General features: G+C 36.4%; 1 protein-coding gene across 1 annotated transcript in view; it reads left to right on the plus strand.

Annotated features, from left to right (window-relative positions):
* TDRD6 (tudor domain containing 6) overlaps positions 1-15,310 on the plus strand; it is a 15,805-nt gene extending 495 nt beyond the window's left edge. The window contains exons 2-5 of the mRNA XM_011986903.1: positions 2-5,601; positions 7,269-7,393; positions 8,998-9,087; positions 12,845-15,310. Coding sequence (XP_011842293.1) covers positions 2-5,601; positions 7,269-7,393; positions 8,998-9,087; positions 12,845-12,874 — 5,845 coding nt within the window. The 3' untranslated portion in view covers positions 12,875-15,310. The remainder of the gene's footprint in view (position 1; positions 5,602-7,268; positions 7,394-8,997; positions 9,088-12,844) is intronic.
* The last annotated feature ends 216 nt before the right edge of the window (positions 15,311-15,526 follow it).

The raw sequence follows: 15,526 nt of genomic DNA on the forward strand, positions 1-15,526 counted from the left end.
CCGCCGACGCCGTGGACTTCCTTAGCAACCTTCAGGGCAAGGAGGTGCACGGGTGCGTCCTGGACGTGCTGCTGCTCCATCGCCTGGTCCTCCTGGAGGTGCCGGATGTGTTCCAACAGATGCGGGAGCTGGGCCTGGCCCGGCGGGTGCCCGACAGCCTCTTCCGTTCGTTGCTGGAGCGCTATCTCACAGCGGCCACTGCTAGCGTGGGCTCTGGGGTCCCGGTTCTCTCGCGAGTCCCGCTCAAGCAAAAGCAGCCTGGTCTGGATTACTTCTATCCCCAGCTGCAGCTGGGCGTGACGGAGCCCGTGGTCGTAACCCAAGTGTGCCATCCCCACCGCATTCACTGCCAGCTCCGCAGCCTCTCGCAGGAGATCCACCGCCTCTCTGAGAGTATGGCCCAGGTATACCGGGGTTCCACAGGGACAGGGGATGAGAACTGTACCAGCGCCACCTGGGAGGAGAGGGAGGAGAGCCCAGACAAGCCAGGCTCTCCGTGTGCATCCTGTGGCCTGAATGGGCATTGGTACAGAGCACTCTTGCTTGAGACTTTTCGGCCCCAGCGCTGTGCCCAGGTGCTTCACGTGGACTATGGAAGGAAGGAGTTAGTGAGTTGCAGTAGCCTTCGGTACCTGTTGCCTGAATATTTTCGAATGCCAGTGGTGACCTACCCTTGCGCTTTGTATGGACTCTGGGATGGTGGGAGAGGCTGGTCTCGGTCACAGGTTGGTGACCTGAAGGCGCTGATACTGGGCAAGGCAGTGAATGCAAAGATTGAATTTTATTGCTCCTTTGAGCATGTATATTATGTCACCCTGTATGGAGAAGATGGGATTAATCTGAACCGTGTGTTTGGAGTACAGTCGTATTGCTTGGCTGACCGAGTCCTTCAGAGCCAGGGAACAGAGGAAGAGGAACCAGAAACATCTCCTCAGTCTCAGTCTCCTGCTGAAGAAGTAGATGAAGAGATTTCACTCCCAGCCTTAAGATCTATCAGGTTAAAGATGAATGCCTTCTACGATGCACAGGTAGAGTTTGTTAAAAATCCTTCTGAGTTTTGGATTAGGTTGAGGAAACACAATGTCACCTTCAGTAAGCTGATGAGGAGAATGTGCGGTTTCTATTCCTCTGCCAGTAAGCTGGATGGTGTAGTTTTGAAACCTGAACCTGATGACCTTTGCTGTGTCAAGTGGAAAGAAAATGGTTATTATAGGGCCATAGTCACCAAGTTGGATGACAAGAGTGTGGATGTATTCTTAGTTGACCGAGGCAATTCGGAAAATGTGGACTGGTATGACGTAAGGATGCTGCTTCCTCAGTTTAGGCAACTGCCAATATTGGCTCTGAAGTGCACCCTAGCTGATATTTGGCCTTTGGGAAAAACTTGGAGCCAGGAGGCAGTTTCCTTTTTTGAAAAGACTGTGCTCCACAAAGAATTAGTCATCCATATTCTTGATAAACAGGATCATCAATATGTTATTGAGATTCTTGATGAATCAAGAACAGGGGAAGAAAACATTAGTAAGGTAATTGCCCAAGCTGGATATGCCAAGTATCAGGAATTTGAAACAAAGGAAAATATCCCGGTAAATGCCCGCTCCCCAGGGCATGTTTCAAATCATTTTACTACGGAGAATAACAAAATACCTTTTGCCAAAACTGGAGAAGGAGAGCAGAAAGCCGAGAGAGAGAATAAAACCACATCTGTTTCAAAAGCTTTGAGTGACACAACAGTTGTGACAAATGGTTCAGCTGAACCAGTTGTGCAGGAAAAAGTGAAAAGAGCATCTGTTTATTTTCCTCTTATACAGAATTTCTTGGAAATTAAGCCAGGCTCCTCTTGTAAAGGAGAGCTGGAAGTTGGAAGTACAGTAGAAGTCAGAGTGTCTTATGTTGAAAACCCTGGCTATTTCTGGTGTCAGCTGACCAGGAATATACAAGGACTTAAAACTCTAATGTCTGATATTCAGTACTATTGCAAAAATATAGCTGCTCCTCACAAGGGAAACACCCCTGCTTGTTTGGCTAAGCGAACGGTAAACAGACAATGGTCCAGAGCGCTCATTAGTGGGATACAATCTGTGGAGCATGTCAATGTAATATTTGTAGATTATGGAGACAGAGAAATGGTATCTGTGAAGAATATTTATTCAATTAGTGAAGAATTTCTCAAAGTTAAGGCTCAGGCTTTTAGGTGCAGCCTTTATAATTTAATTCAACCAAATGGTCAAAATCCCTTTGTTTGGGATGTAAAGGCGATACAAGCTTTCAATGAATTTGTAGATAATGCGTGGCAAAAAAATCTAGAATTAAAATGTACAGTATTTGCTCTGGCTTCAATTAATAATGAAGAACTGTTTAACATTGTGGATTTGCTAACACCCTTTCAAAGCGCATGCCATTTCTTGGTAGAAAAGAGACTTGCGAGACCAGTAAAACTTCAGAAGCCTTTGGAGTCCTCTGTTCAGCTACATTCCTACTTCTATTCTACGCATGATATGAAAATTGGAAGTGAAGAATTAGTGTATATAACGCATATTGATGACCCTTGGACATTTTATTGCCAGCTGGCAAGAAATGCAAGTATTTTAGAACAGTTGTCCTGTAGTATTACACAATTAAGTAAAGTTTTGCTGAATTTAAAAACATCTCCCTTGAACCCTGGAACCTTGTGCCTTGCCAAATATACTGATGGAAACTGGTATAGGGGCATAGTAATAGAAAAAGAGCCAAAGAAAGTCTTCTTTGTTGATTTTGGGAATATTTATGTAGTAACAAGTGATGATCTGCTTCCAATACCTAGTGATGCATATGATGTCTTACTTTTGCCCATGCAAGCTGTCAAATGTTCATTATCTGATATTCCTGATCATATACCAGAAGAAGTGGTGTTGTGGTTTCAGGAGACTATTTTAGATAAGTCACTGAAGGCTTTAGTTGTAGCAAAAGATCCAGATGGAACACTGATTATAGAACTATATGGTGATAATATTCAAGTTAGTGCTAGTATTAATAAGAAGTTGGGGCTACTTAGTTACAAAGATAGAATAAGAAAAAAAGAAAGTGAAGTGCTCCCTTCTACAACTGAAAATCTTGCAGAAAAAAATGAGAATATGAAGTTGCCATGTACAGAGTATTTAAGTAAATCAGTAGGGAACAAGTTACATAATAAAGAAATTTCGGAACAGTCATATAAACCTAAGATCAACTCATCATACAAGGAACTCAGACTTTTACAAAGTTTAACAAAAACAAACTTAGTCACTCAATATCAAGACTCTGTGGGAAATAAAAATAGTCAAGTGTTTCCATTAACAACAGAAAAGAAAGAAGAAATTTGTGCTGAGACACTCTTGAAAACAGCAAGAGTAGAAGCCACTCTTTCAGAGAGAAAAATAGGAGATTCATGTGACAAAGATTTACCTCTGAAATTTTGTGAGTTCCCACAGAAGACTATAATGCCTGGGTTTAAAACAACTGTATATGTTTCTCATATAAATGACCTTTCAGATTTTTATGTTCAACTAATAGAAGATGAATCTGAAATTAGTCGTCTTTCAGAGAGATTAAACAGTGTTAAAACAGTGCCCGAATATTATGCAGGTCCACCTTTGCAAAGAGGAGATGTGATATGTGCTGTTTTCCCAGAAGACAATTTATGGTATCGTGCTATGGTCAAGGAGCAGCAACCCAATGACCTTCTCTCTGTGCAGTTTATAGATTATGGCAATGTTTCTGTGGTTCATACTAACAAAATAGGTAGGCTTGACCTTGTTAATGCAGTATTGCCAGGATTGTGCATTCATTGCTCCTTGCAGGGATTTGGGGTTCCTGACAATAAAAACTCTAAGAAAATGATACATTACTTTTCCCAACGGACCAGCGAGACTGCAATAAGATGTGAATTTGTAACATTTCGAGACAGATGGGAAGTTATTCTTGCTGATGAACATGGGATCATAGCAGATGACATGATTAGCAGGTATGCTGTCAGTGAAAAATCTCAAATAGAACTTTCTACCCAAGTAATTAAAGGTGCCGGTTCAAACTCTGCTAACAAATCAGACATTGACACTTCAGTATTTCTTAACTGGTATAATCCAGAAAAAAAAATGGTAAGAGCTTATGCCACTGTGATAGATGGACCCGAGTACTTTTGGTGTCAGTTTGCTGATACAGAGAAACTTCAGTATTTAGAAGTAGAAGTACAGACTGCTGGAGAACAGGTAGTAGACAGGAGAAATTGTATCCCATGTCCTTATATTGGAGATCCTTGTATAGTAAGATACAGAGAAGATGGACATTATTATAGAGCACTTATCACTAATATTTGTGAAGATTATCTTGTATCTGTCAGGCTTGTGGACTTTGGAAACATTGAAGACTGTGTGGACCCAAAAGCACTCTGGGCCATTCCTTCTGAACTTTTGTCGGTTCCCATGCAAGCCTTTCCATGTTGCCTCTCGGGATTTAACATTTCAGAAGGAGTATGTTCTCAAGAGGGAAATGACTATTTCTATGAAATAGTAACAGAAGATGTGTTGGAAATAACAATATTAGAAATCAGAAGGGATGTTTGTGATATCCCTTTAGCAATTGTCGACTTGAAAAGCAAAGGTAAAAGTATTAATGAGAAAATGGAGAAATATTCTAAGATTGGTATTACTAAAAGTGCTCTTCCCTATGAAAATACGGACTCGGAGATAAAGCAGGCTCTTGGGTCCTGCAATCTTGATGTAGGACTTAAGAAATTAAGTAATAAAGCTGTCCAAAATAAAATATATATGGAACAGGCAGATGAGCTTGCTGAAAGAACTGAAAAAGATGTAAACAATATCGGAACCAAACCAAGTAACTTCCGTGACCCTAAAACTGATAACATTTGTGAAGGTTTTGAAAACCCCTGCAAAGATAAAATTGATACTGAGGAACTGGAAGGTGAAGTAGAGTGTCATCTGGTTGACAAAGCAGAGTTTGATGATAAATACCTAATTACAGGATTTAACACATTACTACCACATGGTGATGAAACAAAGGAGATACTAGAACTGAATTCACTTGAGGTGCCACTTTCTCCTGATGATGAATCAAAAGAATTCTTAGAGCTGGAATCTATTGAGTTACAGAATTCTCTGGTGGTGGATGAAGAAAAAGAGGAGCTAAGCCTGGTGCCACCAAGTATGCCACTCTCCCAAGAGTGTGTCACAAAAGGCGCCCTGGAGCTATTTACAGGGCAGATTCCTCTCACCTGTGAAGCTGAGAAACAACCAGAACTAGAGCTACCTACAGCCCAGCTGCCTTTAGATGACAAGATGGATCCTTTGTCTTTAGGAGTTAGTCAGAAAGCACAAGAGTGCATGTGTACTGAGGACGTGAGAAAGTCAAGTTGTGTAGAATCTTTTGATGACCAGCACAGGATGTCATTGCATCTACATGGAGCAGATTGTGATCCTAAAACACAGATTGAAATGAATATATATGAAGAAGAATTTATAGAGTATAAAAACAGGGATGACATTTCAGCATTGATGCCTTTGTTCCCTGAGGAAGAAAGCAGTGATGGAAGCAAGCACAATAATGGTTTACCAGATCATGTCTCAGGTATGTGAATTTTTTTTCCCATTTACTTTTTTAATTTTGTTTGTTTGTTTATTTGTTTGAGGTGAAGTCTTGCTCTGTCATCTAGGCTGAAGTGCAGTGGTGTGATCTTGGCTCACAGCAGCCTCTGCCTCCCGGACTCAAGTGGTCTTCCCACCCCAGCCCAGCCTCCCGAGTAGCTGGGACTACAGGCGTGTGCCACCACGCCCAGCTAATTTTTGTATTTTTTGTAGAGACGGTTTCGTCGTGTTATCCAGGCTGGTCTCAAACTCCTGGGCTCAAGCAATCCTCCTGCCTCAGCCTCCCAAAGTGTCCTTTTACTTTTAAGTTTCACATAGTGACTTTCCAAAGTTGTTTGTTTTAAAGAAAAGAGAATAATTCTTACATGGATTTCTAAAAAATAATTTTTTGTAAGAAAGATTAAAAACCTGGGAAGTGAATCAGATTGGATTTTATGAAGGGCATTTTAAACTTGGGGAAAATATATTGTGAAATCAGTGCAAAATTTTATATGCTGGAAGAAATGCTGAAATATTAGTTTTGTGTTTAAAAATTGAATGCTTAAAATCTATGAGTCTCCAAAAGGTAATCACATTTAAAATGTAATCACATTTATAATCAAGAGGGCAAGTGTTGGTAAGTTTTATAAAACATGGTATTCCCTTGCCAAGTACTACGGTAGGCATAAATTTACAGTAAGGATTATTTTAACAGGGTCTTTTAGACTTAACTGTATCATGCATTGATCTTGCAATTCATTAGAAACCGGTAAACAAACAAACAAAAAAAAATAGATTTAGGTAGCCTATATTAAAAAATTTGTCATGAGTAAATCTTGGAGAACATTTATTATATTAACATTTTTATAAATTATTTTTACTGCTGTTTTCTTTGCTACTTAAAAAGAAATTTTAGATGGGTAACTTTTAGCTTTTAATAATCAATGCTATACTTTTTAAATGTCAATTTTTGTATTATGAAATTTGAACCATTGTAAAAATAAGAAAAATAATGAAATAGAATGAAAATCAACAAAAAGTTATCAATATTAACACCATGATGTATTTTCTTTTTGTTGTCTTTTACCATTTTTGTGTATGTCTACTGCATAGTTTTAAAAACAATTTAGATCATACTATCATACAGTATTGAATCCTGCATTTTAGTCCCTTAAAAATGCTTTCAAAATATTTTAATTGCATGGTATGCCATCCTGTGGGTACACATAAGTTATTTAAGTATTTCCCTTGCATTAGATATTTATTCCTCATTGTCACATTTAATAATAGTAAGTATTAACTCTGTGATAAGAATGTCTGCTCTTTTGTAACACGCTGCTTTGTTATAGAAATGGCTGTTGTAAGTATAAAAGACACTTGTCTTAATAGTACCATATTTTATTAGCGATTTTCAATGTTAGAAATCAGATTCACATCCTTATGATGGTGATTTTTTTGTTTGGTTTGTTGGTTTAGAAAAGCAGTAAGAGATTATATGGGGGAGGGACGCTAGAAGAATTTTAAACAAAATTGAGGGAGACGGTCATACCAATGTACTAATTACATGATATTGATGATATAGAAATAATGCACATTAGGAAAATGCTTTGCTTGTGTATGTTACATTAAGGAATTAAGAGATATGCATTGAGTCTTAATTCAATTTGGCAGCTCAACCACAGAACACCTACACTCTGAAAGCCTTTACTGTTGGATCTAAATGTGTTGTGTGGTCAAGTGTAAGAAACACATGGTCTAAATGTGAGATTTTAGAAACAGCTGAAGAAGGAACAAGGGTAAGTGACGTTTGAGTTCTTTATCTCCAAATGTATTTGCAGACTATTAAGGAAATTTTACCAGACTCTGTTAGACTAGAGAATGCGATTGAACAAATGTTTACCTGCTTGTTCCCCCTGATAATTTGATGTAATGCACAAATATTTTAAATCTCCATATATAAGAATCGTAGCAAGAAATCATCCTAGGCTGTATCATCTATCTCTCTTACTCTTTCTAAATTCTGTTAGTCACCTAGTTCCACACTTTACACATCTTACCTCTTAGTTGAAATTTTTTATATCTAGTGCCACTACCTTAGTTGAGTCATTTCACAGCTACATTCCTCTAATAACCTTCTATTTTGTTTGCTGCTTCTAGTCTTCTTTAAATTGATGGTCCACAGTGTCAGGGTGAAGTTTGTAAAATGCAAATTTCTTTACATCATTATTGCGTGAAACTTATTAGGGACTTCCAGTTGATTGTGTTTCTCCCGTGATTTGAAAACCACCTGTTTGAGAATTACCTGGTGTATTTTTTTAATTGTATTATAGATTCCTAGGCCTTGGCCTGGCCTGCTAACTCAGAATTTCTGGGGTTAGGATTCCAGAATGTGCATTAATATTCCATTAAAATTGGAGAGCCCCTGACCTGGAACATAAAAGTCAAGCTCATTAACATGGCATAGGAAATCCTTTAGGATTAAGTGTTTATGTACTCTCTTTGGCCATAATTCTTTATATTTTGTACTTTCTATTAGATGGACATCAAACTTCTTGACTTCTCTTACATATACAATCTGCTTGCTGTTTCGATATATTTAATAATTCAGTTCTATTTTACCTATATTCCATCCTGTTACCAAACTGGTTAATTCCAATTTACTTACCCATTGCCTCTACCAGGGAGCCATTCACTGACGTTGTTTTCTAAATTTATCCTTGTCCTCAACCTTCCCCCCGTCCCAAAAAGGCCTTATTTCTGTATTACATTCCTATACCCCTTACTGCTGAAGTCTGTACTTCTATGGTGTATTGTAATTATCTGCTTAAAGGTCTTTCCTCTACTAGATTTTGAACTATTTGATGTTGAAATTTTATCCATCTTTGATCACCAGTCATAGATACTCTGTATATGTTTGGGAAACTGAAGTAGCATGGAGTTTGAAACATAAGGTTGAAGTTCAATAAATTCATTTTCATTGTTTTTTAAAGTATTTCATTTTAGGGCCAGGTGCAGTGGCTCATGCCTGTAATCCTAGCATTTTGGGAGGCCAAAGCAGGTAGATTGCTTGAGCCAAGGATTTTGAGACCAGACTGGGCAGCATAGTGAAACCCTCTCTCTACCCAAAATACAAAAAATTAGCTGGGCATGGTGGTGTGCGCCTGTAGTCCCAGTTATTTGGGAGGCTGAGGTGGGCAGATTGCCTTGAGCCCAGGAGGTTGAGGCAACAGTGAGCTGTGATCCTGCCACTGCCCTCCAGCCTGGGCAATAGAGCAAGACCCTATCTCAAAATAATAATAATAATAGTATATTATTTTTAAAATAATTGCTCTGGTACATAAATCAGTTATTTTTTTGAATTGGACACTTAAAAAAAAAAAAAACTTGTTTTTTCCTGTAGGTTTTGAACCTTTCAAATGGTATGGAGGAGATAGTGAACCCTGAGAATGTCTGGAATGGCATACCCAAATCGGATAAGCGTCCACCTGAGGTATGGAATTGTATGAGTAGTAATTAGTGAGAGCATTGTTCTTCATTTTGAAAGGTGATTTAACAAACTATTTCCAAAGCCCTTGCGTTTGGAAAAATGGGAGAAAAATCCTGTGACAATAGTTAAAAACAGCAATAACAAAATGGATGATTTTGGTCCTTATGCCAAGTATTCTCTGAGAAAACTAGTTATTAATGTTTTACTCCTTGATTAGAAAATGTTTTGGTGTTCATGACTCTTATAAAATATATATTAGATGCAGAAAACCTGGGAAATATAGCAATATTAAAAACGAGAAAGTAACAATCACCTGTAATATACCCATCCAGAGACAAGTAGGTTGACCAGTTTGGTTTTATAATTTTTCTATTTATATGTAATGTAAGTATTGCATCTACATAGTTTAGACACAATTGATTTCATCCTATGTGTAGTTTTATATTTTGATTTTCTTCATTTAAGACGATATGGTGGGCAATTTGCCATGACATTATGATGTGTCTGGGCATTTGAATTTATCCTGTTTGGGGTTGGTTGAACTTCTTGAACTTCTCACTTCATAATCTTTGTCTGATAGTTTTAATATCTGGTCCTCTTGGGGTTTGTAGCTGTTGATTTTCTTTTCTCTAGAGAAATGGTCAGCTTTTCTTGGTTCTTTGTATGTTGAGTAATTTTGGATTATATCCTGAACATTTTGCATATTATGTTTTAAGACTTTGGGTCCTGTTAAAATCTGGAGAATGTTGAAGTTTTTGTTATAGCAGATGATCAGCTGGTTTCAATTCATACCACATGTTCTGTTTCTCCTTCTATAGTTGCTGATTCTCCTGTCGGTTTAGTTTTCAAAGCCTTTGCTGTTCAGATCCTCCTGGTACATAAGCCACCCAGGGTAGTCATGGACCTTGGTCAGTGGTTTATATAGTAGTTAGGTGTCAGAGACTTTGCTGTGCTTATTTGGCTCTGTCCTGCATGTGCATAGCTCAGGGGCAATCCTGAGACTTATAGTTCACGTGTAGCATTAGGAGTTAAACATTTTCAACTCTTTTCCTCTCTGAGATGTTCTCCACATTTTCTGGCTCCCAGGATCCTCTTTTATCCAGCCTCCAATGACCCCTTTTTCTCATCCCCTAGCCAGACAGTATTTTTCTCTCAACCTCTGTTCCACCACACAGTTCTGTTTGATTGCGCATAAGAAGCAGATAAAGAGATAACAAAAACAATCTCCTATTACTACTCTTCAGACAACAGAAAGCTCTTTTCCTGGTTCCACTGGCTAGAGAGATGGGTCATCTCTTACATTTGTAGGTGCCTATGTTGCCATAGCTGTCACCAGGCAGTAACTGGGGTAGCCACCCTCAGGGCAGGGCCAGAAGAAAAACAGAAAAAAAACATAACACCACAATACAGCAAAGAGATTTCCTACCTATTTCTTACTCTCTAGCATTCAGGGTTCCTTTATCCCTAGTCCACTGACTATAAATAAGAAATTTCTCTCAGAATTTTACTGTCTACCCTAGCTGGGCAGTTTTGATTTGGCCCACCCTCAGATCAAAATCAGGAGACAAGTAAAAAAAAGAAAAGGCCTGTGAAACTCACTCTTGTTGTGAGTCATTATTCACGTTTTTACTTTAATTCTTAATCTACCTATTCCTGTTCACTTTTGAATCTTTGAGTAGTTGCTTTTTATTTTCTGTCGAGAATTTTTCATTGTAATCAGTGATAGAGAGGTTATAGTCAGCTTATTCCATCTTGGCTGCACTCAGAAAGCCATAAACAATATTTAATAGCTGAATAATGCTGCATGACACTAGTGAACCATAATGTAGTAAGTATTTTCTGTAATGTTGGATATTTAGGTCATTTGAAATTTTTACTATTAAAAATCATTGAACATCTCTCTTTACATTATGTTAATTACTTTTTTGCTTAGGTCAGAAATAACAGCCTACTACACTTTTTGCGTCAGTATTTACTAAAACTTTTTACATTCAGGTTGTCTCCATCCATTAATTATGAAGAATCCAGAGCCAAATGCATACATATGTACATACAAGATTCAGTTGGATAAAGTTCTCTATGCCTGCCACATAGAAAAGAACTATTTAGGACTATTAAAAGTAAACATAAAATTATGTATCTAGATAAGTAAATAGATAACTACCTCTGGCTTTGACTAAGCCAGTTAGGCGACATATAGAAATTACTTATGAGTAAGGCTCTAAAATTCTTTGATTTGGTTACTAATGAGATTTAAATATCCTTCCCTCAAATTTGAGGAAGCTCTTAAATCTGGATACCTGTCTACAAATGAGCTGACTTTCCTTACAAAGTGAATATTGTATTATGCATGACTTTTTTAATGATACATCAAGTCACTATGATCTAGGAATCTAATTACATTTTTAAAAAATGGTTTCTCATCTGAGTTATTTTATTTTACCATAAGAGTATCTTGTTAATTAGTTTCTGTATCACATAATGCATGCACATGTTGCTGTTGGTTGTTAAAAGGAATATAGGAGAAATATTTCCCTTTTCATTGTCTTTAATAAAGCATCTGTGGCTCTACGTGGATACTGTGTTTGAATAACAGCCCCTTGAACAATGATGTGCCTCCCCCCTTCACCAATTACCAGAGTTGTTGGGGGTTTGGGAGCTAAACATTGGAAAAGGGTACTTTACGCCCCATGTAGAGTGCTCCAGGGGTATGTTCTAGAGAAATGAGTATTTGAAGAATAGAAAATGTACTTCACGTGATCCTCATTATAAAATCAGATTGTCATAATTTTGATAAAAATACATTTTGTTGTTTACATCTTTTCTGGCTTATCTGTGGTTCTATTTCTGATTTGAATTATTTTGTGCTCATGATAAAGAATCAAGAGCAATTCAAAGATTCCTTTTGTTAGGCTGTATCTGAAAGAGTAGGGAAAGATCTTTACTTCATGTCATCAGGTGATACCACAATTAAAGGTAACTTGTGTTTTTAAAACAAAATACTTTTATCACCCAGAATTACAATCTCTTAAAAATACTGTTATGCTGAATCCCTCAAACAAAAAAGGTTTATCAATTTCTCTGGACATAGGTAGCAGGGAAGAAAAACCACTTTAGGTAAAAAAAAGTTTGAATATACTTATGGGAATAAATAACCAAAATGAGGATTTCTTGAAATATAGGAAATTTGTTAATTGATTTTGAAAGTTAAATTATGAATGTGATAAATTCACATTTTAAAGAATTTTATCTGTTAATTAACTCATATGTTCAAATGATCTTTGTTAAATAATCTCTTGGAATTTTTGAATCTTTATATAAGATTCAAATTATTGGTTGGTTCTTGGTATTGCACATTCTTGTTCATAAATAATGCAATGTTCTTAGAAATGAGGCACGTTGAGAATAAAATCAGCTCATGATAGCTTTAATATCATGTGAAAAATATATATTAATCAAAAAGGACAAAGAACTAATTGGTTATCAGCCTCGTTCACACCATTCTAGCAAAATATAAAGTATGCCAATTTCATAATTTTTAAGAGAAACTTGATTTGATGGTACAGTGTGAGAACCAAAATATTAATAATAAAATAAAACATTATTTCTATGGAAATAATGCCCTGTAGTAACTAGAATACTCATCTGTCCCCCCTCCCTTTTAGAGAACATTACATTTGTCACGGTAACACCCGTGGAAATAAATTTTTTTGTTTGTATGTTTCTTTCTCAGTTTGAAGTTTTTCTCTTTTTGTTTCAGAAAAGGGGTTTGGAGGTGATGGAGATTTAATTGTGGATCTATAGCTGTGGCCAATCAGTCAGAAGCTGCCCTCGAACAAGTGGCATCTTACCCAGACCGACAGAATATTTGAGAAAATTGAAAACATGTAACCACAGGAAGTTGTTATTTTCAAAAACTTTTATATAGGTGGAAAACAAAATAGGTCTCAGGTTGACAGTGGAGTGTATTTATAGTGATACTGTTGTATATACGGATCTGGGATCTTTCCTCTTTATTGTCTTATGTTTCTAATTAGTTGGAAGGATTTATTTTGCTAAACAGTTCACTAACACATTACATTTCAAAGAACTATTTTGGTACCTTTCAAATACAGTGTTTACATTAAAATAGAAAAATAAAGCCTCATGACAAGTACATTATTTGATTCTACTTAGGATAGCTTTTTAGCAGGATCTCCTTCAGAATTTTTGTCTTGATTTTGAATCTTTGCCTGTTTGTCTAAACATTTGACTAACATTCTGTTTGAATTTGGAAGTATTCTAATACAAGATTTGAATAAAGTTTATCCTTAAATAAAGTTTATCCTTAATATGATGGTCTCAGTTTATTAAAAAGGAAATAGAACTCTTAAATATACTTGGTTCCATCTCTCCTCTATAATGGAGGATTGGGGAAAGCATAGTAATATTAAATGTTAGTTCTTATGTATTAGTCACTTAGCTTGTACTTTAAATGCATTTTTTCACTTTAATCATCAACTTTGAAGTGCATATCAATATTATCCATATTTTATAGGTGAGAAAATTGAAGCTTCATAGAGAGGTTAAATAACTTGCCTAAGGTCAGATAGCTAATGAGTCTCAGAGGCTTGATCAAGCCCAGACCTACCTAACTTTAAAGCCCATGACTTTTTAAACATGATTTTGCAAAGTATAGATCTTAGCTTTTGGAAACAGATCTTAGCTGTATGCTGCTTAACAGATATGTGACATAGGCAAATTATGTAATATTTTGAGATTTGATCTTCTCCATCTGTAAAGTGGTGATGATAAAACCTTTCTTGCAGTGTTTTTTAAGATTAGAAATAATTTATATAAAGTCCCTGAAAAGGTGTAGGCATTTGGTAATTGTTTCTTTTCCCTGAAAAATACTCAGTGTGCACTATGTTAGGTTATTTCTTTTTAACCTTAACTTATTAGATATTTTCAATAGTTATTTTCTCCTTTCAGCATCAGCATGCACCACCAACAAGAGATTGTAAGAAAAAAAAAAAAAAGTGTTGAATGGCACATCCATACAGTTGGAATGTTTATTTCTAAAATGAATGGGGAAAAAAGGTTTGCTAAATGAGACTGGGGTAAAGGTGTATCTCTGTGAAGCATTATCAGACTCTGAAGCCTAATGGAAATAGAATTATGAACCTTAAAAATCAGGTATAATTTCAGTAAGTAGAAGGGAGAGAGGTTTGCATTAAAAGTAATTGAGGTAGATGGGTATATTATTTACTCCTGGAATAATGAATAAACAAGTTTGGCTTACTCGTATAGACAATATAATGTGAATTGTCAGGAGCAAAGCTCAGAGAAGATGTGTTAGGGTCAGATTATAGGAAGCCTTCAGTTTCAAGCTGAGTTTAACTCCCTATTTTAAAAAATTTAATCTGAATGGCTACAGAGGTAAAATTTCTCAGAATTAGTGACTTTGCACCTGACGCCACTAAGATAGGACTAGGATACCAAATGAGTGGTAAAAATTTTTATATCCCTTGGGAAATAAAATCATTTTCCATGATTCCCATATTTATACGTGTATAAATTCTTAAGCTATATTTTTACCTCCATTTAATTGTGTTACTCTGTTTTACTACTACATATAGAATTGAAAACATAAAATTAATTGGAATATGAAGAAGCTAAATGTAATTCTGAATGTTTTATTATCCTTCACAGCCTTTGTGTGAGTAACTAATGTATTTTAACTGGAATCCCTGCTATATGCTCTAATACCTATGGAACCTTTCTTTAGTAAGTAGAATGCCTTAAAGAATTAAAGAAAATGCCAAAAATTACCAATTTTCTCTAATCCACTGCCTTTGCCTCATCTCTAATATTCTTAACCCTTCTCCATTCCTCATTTAATCATCATTTGAATTTGTGTAGTACCACCAATCCTGTGCTGAAACAATGGGCTTTTGCTTGTTCTAATTTTTCTTACCATGACCAAAAGTCAAAGAAAAGTGCTGCCAAATTCTACGTAGAATATCGTGTTGCTAAAATTAAACTCTACCACCCATAGTAGATAATAAAAAGCAAGAAATTCTGTTTTTACTGTATGTTTAGAGGGTCTTATATCATTGCAACAGGTTTTCACTGGCATTTTGCCTGTTTTAATCTACTTGTCTGTCAAAGTAATGTAAAAGCATGTTTTAACTTCGACACTAAAAAGGAAACATCTTTGTAAAATTAAAATTTAGGCTGATATGAACGTTGTATGCTGTATTCTTTCTTTACATCTAAAGGGAAAAAATTCTTAGTCCAAGCTTCAATCACGATTACAGTATAGCCTATATTTTAAAATATGAGTCCTTTGGGAAAATACATTAAAAATCTCTCTCTCTCTTTCTCTCTCTCTCTCTCTCTCTCTCTCTCTCTCTCTCTCTCTCACACAGACACACACACACACACACACACATAATTTTAG

This window comes from Mandrillus leucophaeus, unplaced genomic scaffold, assembly GCF_000951045.1.
Source record: "Mandrillus leucophaeus isolate KB7577 unplaced genomic scaffold, Mleu.le_1.0 Scaffold3, whole genome shotgun sequence".
Taxonomy (NCBI): Eukaryota; Metazoa; Chordata; class Mammalia; order Primates; family Cercopithecidae; genus Mandrillus; species Mandrillus leucophaeus.